Source organism: Rhincodon typus, chromosome 15 (genome assembly GCF_021869965.1).
Source record: "Rhincodon typus isolate 14 chromosome 15, sRhiTyp1.1, whole genome shotgun sequence".
Taxonomy (NCBI): domain Eukaryota; kingdom Metazoa; phylum Chordata; class Chondrichthyes; order Orectolobiformes; family Rhincodontidae; genus Rhincodon; species Rhincodon typus.
Window position 1 is genome coordinate 58,677,416 of NC_063346.1, and position 8,669 is coordinate 58,686,084.

The window sequence follows — 8,669 nt, forward strand, 5'->3', positions numbered from 1 at the left end:
TTGTTCCTGATTTACAGCATCCGCAGTTCTTTCAGTTTTTATTAGGTGGGAAGCTGTATGGTCCGAAGTCTTAGCAAGAATTAAAAGTGAAAGAGTGGGAATCTTAGTTAGAATTCTGATAGAGCCTTAAGAAAAGTGGCTCATGAGATAGATAGATGATGCTTAGTTTTAAATTTTCAAAACTCCCCAGATTTGGGAAAGATCCCCATTAGATGAGAATATAGCAAATGTAACTCCTTTATTCAAAAAGGGATGGAGACTGAAAGCAAGAAACTACAGGCCAGTTAGCTTAATATCTGTCAGAGGGAATTTTCCCAAGAAAGTATTAATAAATAAATATAGCAGGGCATTTAGACACATTCAAGGTAATCAGGCAGAATCATAGAATTCCTACAGTATGGAAGCAGCCCATCGAGTCCATACCAACCCTCCGAAGAACATCCCACCCAGACCCATCCATCCCCCCTGCCAACCTATCCCTGTAACCCTGCATTTCCCATAGCTAATCCACCTACCCTGCACATCTTTGGATTGTGGGAGGAAACCAGAGCACCTGGACAAAACCCACGCAGACACGGGGAGAACGTGCAAACTCCACACAGACAGTCACCCGAGGGTGAAATCGAACCCGGGTCCCTGGCGCTAACCACAGTGCCACCCTTAGTTAGTATGGTTTTGTGAAAGGGAGATCATGTTTAACTTGTCTATTGGATTTCTTTGAGGAAGGAACAAGTAATGCTGTGGATAAAAAGGAACTAGTGGATGGACTTTATTTAGATTTCCAGAACACATTTGATGAAGTGCCAAATCAAAGGTTATTGTGGAAAGTAAATGCTCAGGGTGTAGGGATGACATGTTGGCAAGGGTAGAAGATTGACTGACTAACAGGAAGCACAGAGTAGGCATAAATCAATCTTCTGCCCAATGGCAAGATGTGACGAGTGACGTATGACAGATCTCAACTATTTACAATTTATATAAATGACTTAGATGAAGGGACGGAAGGCATGGTTGCCAAATTTGCACGTGACGCAAAGATAAATAGGAAATTAGGTCATGAAGAGGACATAACGTGGCTTCACAAAGATACAGAGTGGTTAAATGAGTAAGCAAAGACCTGACAAATGGAGTACAGTGTGGGAAAATGTGAAATTGTCCATTTGGCAAGAAGGATTAAAAGTAAATAATTACCTCAATGGCAAGAGACTTTAGAACTCTGAGGTACAAAGAGATCTGAGTTTCCTCATTCAAGAATCACAAAACGTTAGTATGCAAGTGCAGCAAGTACTGGAGTATTATTGTTTATTTTGATGAGAATTGAATATGGAAGGAGGGAGGTTATGCTTCAGTTAGACAGAACATTGGTAAGACCACATCTGGAGCTGCTGTGTACAGTTCTGCTCTTCTTATTTGAGGAAGGGTGTAAATGCGTTGAAAGCAGTGCAGAGAACGTTTACCAGACTGATACTCGCAATGTGTAAGTTGTCCTGTGAGGAAATGTTGGATAGGCTTGGCTTGTATCTGCTGTACTTTAAAAGAGTATTGATTGAAACACAGAAGATTTTGAGGGATCTTGACAGGGTAAATGTCATGGAGTCATACAGCACGAAAGCAGGCCCTTCAGCCCAATTCCTCCATGCCAACCAGGTTTCCTAAACTGGGCTAGTCCCATTTACCTGCATTTGGCCCATGTCCCTCTAAACCTTTCCTATTCATGGAATTGATGCTGTCACTTATGGGAGAATCATAGAACTAAGAATCTAGTTGAGAATCAGAAGTGTCCCATTTAAAAACACTGGTAATGTGAAATGTTTATTCTCAGCGGCACATAGTTCTTTGGAACTCTATGCCTGGAAAGATAATGGAAAGAGAGTCTTTGAATATCTTCAAGGCAGAGGTTAGTAGGTTCTTGGCAAGCGGTGGTGGGGGGTGGGGGTGGTGAAAGTTTATCAGGCAGTATGTGAATTTGAGTCTGACTCCTGCTCTGGAAACCAAACAGAAATAGATCCTTGGCTTCACCTGTATATTTAAGAGCTGAGACGTGCCAGTCTGCAGGGTCAGAAAGTGATCCTCCCATGGGCTGTGGGACTTGGAAACCATCCAGCAGCCAGCAGATACCAATAGCCATGCGGCAGCCTCTGTTCCCTGGATCTTGCCAAAGGCAGCCCGGAGACTGTGTTAATGAGCTGAAGCTGGAAATACAAGCAGCTTCGGGTCACATGAGGAAAATCGTTGTTCAGGTATTTCCTTCCGGGGCACTGTATCCATCTGATGGTTGGTTTAACACATTCATGTGGAGTCAAAGGTAGACAAGGTAGTGAAGAAGGCTTTTGGTATGCTTTGCCTTCATGGGCCAGTGCATTGACTACAGGAGTTGGAAGGTCATGTTGTGGCTGTGCGGGACGTTGATGAGGCCACTTTTGGAATTCTGCGTTCAATTGTGGATTCCCTGCTAGAGGAAGGATGTTGTTAAACTTGAAAGGGTTTGGAAAAGATTTACAAGGATGTTGCCGGGACTGAAGGGTTTGAGATATAGGGAGAGGCTGAATAGGCAGGAACTTTTTCCCTGGTGCACCAGTGACTGGGGGGTGACCTGATAGAGGTTTATAAATTCATGAGGGGCATGGATAGGGTGAATAGCCCAGGTCTTTTTCCTCCGGTAGTGAAGTCCAAAACTAGAGGGCACAGGTTTACGGTGAGAGGGGAAAAATTTAAAAAGGACCTGAGGGGTAACTTTTTGATACAGAGGGTGGTGCTTGTATGGAATGAGCTGCCAGAGGAAGTGGTGGAGGCTGGTGCAATTACAACATTTAAAAGGCATTTGGATGGGTATATGAGTAGGAAGGGTTTAGAGAGATATTGGCCAAATGCTGGCAAACGGGACTAGGCCAGATTGATATGTCTGGTCGGTGCAGATGAGTCGGTCTGATGCTCTGCTTCCATGCTGTAAGACTGTCTGTGTTCACCATTAATAATTGCTTTTTTGTTGACATTTTCTGTGCAATTCTTTCATTCTGTTAATATCGTGGATCAGCACAATTTCCACATGCACGGACAGATTTGCACTGTATGTCTGATCTCAGGAGAAAGTCAGCATAGCAAGAATATAATTGCCACACTTGGTCTCTGCATTTGGCCGATGTATTTATTACAGGTATAGGTGTAAACAAAGAGTCCAAAGGCAAGTCTGTTTCCAAAAGGGTAGAAAACCCCGTGCCTTACGGTGAATAAAATGTCAGTGCCCGATAACCACAGTGTGGTAGTAACTCCAGTTGATGGGTATCATGTACAAGTGTACAATCTGGCTAATGTATTAATGTGTGCACCATTGAACAGATTAGATCATTGCCTAGAAATACCACACAAAACAACGTTGTGGTTAGTGCGGATAAACCCCACACTGCTGGAGAATTCAGCAGAATCTGAATGTTCTTTTAGCCCATGTGTAGAGATCTCTAATCCCACAAATATTACAAGTGACCTTTTTAGGGTCTTTAGACTATAATCTAGAATGACCAAGTCAATAATGCAGAATTATCTTGTTTTGCTAAGTCTGTCTTACAGTGTAAGTATTGACCAATTCTAGATGTACAGAGAAACCAAAGTGCAGAATCTTCACTGTTGAAAGCAAATCTATCATTTAAAGGGACACTGACCACTTCCATCACAACACAACCCACAGTGTGGTCCTGAGCCCCACTGGTCAGGAGGAGGCTGGATTCCATCAAACACAGGTCTCCCTCTTTCACAAAGAAGAACCCACCCTGACTGGTAGTCCTGGCTTATTCGAGTGGGATTGGATAGTGTGCAAGTAGTTAACGTAGAACAGTACAACACAGGAACAGGCCCTTCAGCCCACCATGCCCATGCCAACCATGATGCTGTTCTAAACTAATTCCATCTGCCTGCATGTGGTCCATATCCCTCTATTCCCTGTCTGTTCATGTGTCTGTCTAAATGCCTCTTAAACGTTGATAGCATATCTGCTTCTACCACCTGCCCTGGCAGCATGTTACAGGCATCTAGCACCCAATGTGCAAAAAACTTTCCTCGCACATCTCCTTTAACCTTTCCCCCTCTCAGCTTAAATCTATGTCCCTATTTGGCATTTCCACCCTGGGAAGAAGATTCTGACTATCCAGCACATCTATGCCCCTCATAATTTTATATACCTCCATCAGGTCGCCCCTCAGTCTCTGAAGCTCTGGCGAAAACAATCCAAGTTTGTCCAACCTCTCCTTGTAGCTAATCCACTCCAATCCAAGCAACATCCTGGTAAACCACTTTTTGCACCCTCTCCTATGCCTCCACATCCTTCCGATAGTGTGGTGATCAGAACTGCACACAATACTCCAGATGTGGCCTAACTAAAGTCTTATACAGCTACAACATGACTTGACAACGTTTATAACCAGTGCCGATGAAGTCAAGCATGCCATATGCTTCTTTACCACCTTCTCCACTTGTATTTCCACTTTCAGGGAGCTATGGACTTGCATCCCAAGATCCCTCTTTATATCAATTCTCCTAAGGGTCCTGCCATTTACTGCATACTTTCCTTTTGCATTTGACCTCCCAAAATTACCTCACAGTTATCCGGATTAAACTCCATCTGCAATTTCTTGGCCCAACTTTCCAACTGATCTATATCCTGCTGTATCCTTTGATAACCTTCCTCACTATCCACTATTCCACTAATTTTTGTGACATCTGCACACTTACTAGTCAGACCCTTACATTTTCATCCAAATCATTGACATATATTACAAACAATAGAGGTCCCAGCACTGATCCTTGCTGAGCACCACTGGTCATGGACTCCAGTAAAAAGAAAACCTCTCCACAATTACCCTCTGTCATCTACGGCCGAGCTAACTCACCATGGATCCACATAACTTAATCTTCTGGATCAGCCTACCATGAGGACTTTGTCAAATGCTTTAGCAAAGTCCATGTAGATATCTACTGCCCTACCCTCATCAATTATCTTCCTCACTTCCTCAAAAAATTCAATCAAGTTTGTGAGACAAGATCTCCCCACACAAAGCCATGCTGACCCCATCCCTAATAAGTCCATTCTTTTCCAAATGCGAGTAAATCCTGCCCCTAAGAACCTTCTCCAATAATTTCAGTACCACTGATGTAAGGCTCAACGGCCTGTAATTTCCTGGGTTATCCCTGTTGCCCTTCTTAAACAAAGGAACAACATTGGCTATTCTCCAGTCTTCTAGGATATCGCCTGTGGCAGAGATGATTTTGTTCGGGCAGATTGGAGGGATTCCCTGAGGTTGTAGGGATTGAAAGTCAAATGGGGTAAGGGCCATTTTGATTCCTTTTGCATTTTCTTCCGCAGGTGAACGTGTTTGGATTTGGTGCTGATAGCAGAGGGAATTGGCACCACTACTGGGAGAACAACAGATATGCTGGAGAATTCCGAAAGACTGGAGTGCATGATGCAGATTTTGAAGCAAAAATAATAAATTTACTAGCTGAAGCAGGAAAAATCAAAGTTTTCCGAGGAAACTGAAGAAAAAGGCCTAATTATGCAGTTGAATTTTTTTTAAAAGCGGGGTGGTGTGGACTTTACAACGACTTGCTGTTTCTCCTCACCAAGTGGAGAAATGACACAATTACCCCTTAATTGCATATTGGACATTTTTTAAAAAATCAAAATCATGCAGAACTCTGGAATAGAGAAGACGGAACAGCTGCTAATTTAGTATTACCTTCAAACGTTCACCAAATCATTTCATTGGATCATTTCAAGATGGCTGACCAGCACCCTGGTGGCTGATGGGTAGCTAGCTCGATGTACAGTGGGCTATCAGAGAATTTAGATGTTTCCAAGGACGATTTTAATATTTGAATTGTGGAGTTGTCAGGAATGTATGCAATGACAATATTGCCCATGTATAGTGATGATGGGGTCTGGGGATAAAGGGATATGCATGTTTTGAGGAGAGTCCTGTCTTTTGGTTAACCCTCTGTTGGATTTGTTTCATCAGCAAGTTACTGAAACCACTTTTTACTTCCAGACTGTGGAAATGGAGCTTGTCATTTGGAGGCAAGACCAGTGTGCGTTAGAACACAACCAGAAGCAAACCAGTGTGCTCATTTGCTGTCAGTGGTAAATTAAACCAAGCACAGCCTCCATCGTCGCACAGCAGCCGAGAGCATTTCCTTGCATCCCGCATTTGAGTCTCCTTTGCAAAGGAAATGTGTGATACCAGATTCACTGCTTGGAGTTAATGGGAATGCCACATGTCTGGTGTCCAACAGGGGATAGACATTTAGAAGACAGGGCTGCAGAACGGGGAGTGTGAGTCCATTTTAACATTGTTTCCCCAGGATCCCTTAACCATGATGATGCCATCTTGGCCATTACCTAATAACCGTCTAATATACTGTTCCCAGAAATAGAATTTTATTTTACATTTACTTTACTGTGACTTTGCGTTAAATTTGAGGCATGATTTCTGCCTCCGCGGGATCTGCAGCACAACAAAAGATATGAGCTCAGTGACACAAGCCTCGCAGTAGTAACTGGAGGTTGATGCAAAGAATCCTGGCTGTAGACAGATCTCAAGGACTGCAGAGCTGATTGGCATCTTAGGGGGAAATGTAAAGCACAGGTCCCCTTTGTCAAGGGACTGAGGCCCTCAAGCCGTCTGAGCAGAGCGAGTCCACCTTCCCATACAGTCGTATGTGATTGGGTGCTTCCTATAGTGATACTGAGAGCAACATGGGACATGAGGGCTGGGCATACACCTGTCTCAATAATGGGTCAGCTTACGTCAATCGCAGGCACCAGCTCTGAAATTCGTAATCGGAAAGTCCTGGGGCTACCCAAATGGGGCAAAGATCCAAAGTACTGACCCCCCCCATACCTTATTCCCCTTTTCCCGGGTTAGTGTGACTGCAGAGGGCAGAGGCTCTGTGCACAAATAGAGGCAGCATTATCTCTCACCGAAATATTAAACCACTTGAACTTTCTAATCAGACATACGAAGAACAGGTAGCACAGCACCATCTCCAAAGCACAAGGAACGCAGTATTATAGCTGTCATGTAGTCTTCCTGTCTGTCTTAAAGAATGAAGGAAACGTTAGGAACTACTGTAGAATTTTTATTTGTTTTCTCCATTGAATAATAAAACACAAAACCCATTCTTCCTCAAATACTGATTTGAAGAAGCAATGGCAGAGAAGAAAAAATGAAGTGTTTGTGTCTGTTGTACTCTGATATTTCAGCTCTGTTATCTTTGAATCTGTCACATGCCCTGTGGACTGGAAAAGGATTCCCCTGTGATGATGGCTGTGACTCAAATGTTGTTGAGGGAACCTTTGGGTTACACCGGACTTCAGAAGAAATCTTCTTCATCAGTCAAACCTTTTAGTCTCTTTCTGTGAGACTGTCTGGTGCTAGGCAGCCTGGCTCGAAGCAGGGTTAGCAGTACATAAACAGCAGTAGAAATACCCGCAGTTACACACAGGGCACCTTGGAGGGCACTGCTGGACCTCAGAATCCATTTAGCGGAGGTTGGAGGGGGTCAGTGGGGAGGGCTTTGACCAGCCCAGGGATGGTTGTCAATAGTTCTGCCATGTTCGACCAAGAGCAAAGTCTGTCAATGTTCAAACACAGTGGATATATTCAAATGTTGAAGTTGCAATTGTAGTGACGTTTTGGATGGTAGCTCTCAAGCTGTGACGGCATGCTCCATTTGCCTGCATCCAACCCAGGCAAGCTGGTATCAAATGTGTACCAGCGGTTAGGCACAGCTGCAGTCACTGAGAGCATGGTCCAGCACCTCAGTGCTGCAGTTTGGTATCACCCCAGCACCTCTGTTTGCAATGCTGCTGTCGGATACTCTACCTTCAGGGACAGGCGGGTTGGACCAGGCTGCATTTCAGGGCTTAGTGCCCACTCACGTTGCACGTTCCTGGGTGCCCACCGTATCTCAGCCTTCTCTTGCCTCTTTGCATGAAGTGAGGCCCTTCAAAAGGCAGAAGGAGTAAATGGACACACACCAGGTCCAGGGGAAAGGCAGCCGTGATCACAAAACGCTCGCAGTGTGAACCGCATGCCTTGACAACAATTTGTCAAATAAAAGTCCCACCGCACCCATGCCCCAAGTTCTCTTAACCACATCAAGCAACGTTCTGAATCGATTCCACTTATGGCCGTGAGGAACAAGCAAATTCTCTGCATTCGGGAAAGATTAACCCTCGTTGCCAAAGTAACCATCCCTTACCATTTTCCCTCACACTGCACATGATGCAGGAGCTGCCCATGTTACACCTTGGACCCTCAAACAGTGTGTAGCACTATGGATGGTAAACGATCTGTACCTTCATTCTTGTAGTTGCAGCTTAAAGAAACATTTGCTCGCATAACTGATGATAAAAAGTGACCGTATATTTACAAATGTGATAACATGTTTACAATGAATTTTTACCTGCGCCACCTATTTTCCTCAGAAGGTCTTCTTCCTTTCCATCCCACTGTGTCTAGGGTGTTGTCCCAGTGTTCATAGCTGAGCTGGAGGGAGACTGCCCTCTCGTGGAGCTTTGAAATTTTGGTCAGGTGACCGGGCAGTGTTTGTTCAGCGAGGGCCCAGACATTCCAAGTGTGTCCTGTCCTGAGAAAGGTTCAGCCTCTACTTGGCTTGAA

The 8,669-nt window shown here is 44.3% G+C and overlaps 1 protein-coding gene across 3 annotated transcripts in view; it reads left to right on the forward strand.

Annotated features, from left to right (window-relative positions):
* st3gal2 (ST3 beta-galactoside alpha-2,3-sialyltransferase 2) overlaps window positions 1-7,213 on the forward strand; it is a 282,180-nt gene extending 274,967 nt beyond the window's left edge. For 2 of the 3 annotated variants that reach the window (XM_048606133.1, XM_048606134.1), the window contains one exon: window positions 5,354-7,213. In XM_048606133.1, coding sequence (XP_048462090.1) covers window positions 5,354-5,527 — 174 coding nt within the window. In that variant the 3' untranslated portion in view covers window positions 5,528-7,213. The remainder of the gene's footprint in view (window positions 1-5,353) is intronic. The other variant, XM_048606135.1, reaches the window with a different exon arrangement.
* Window positions 7,214-8,669: the final 1,456 nt, after the last annotated feature.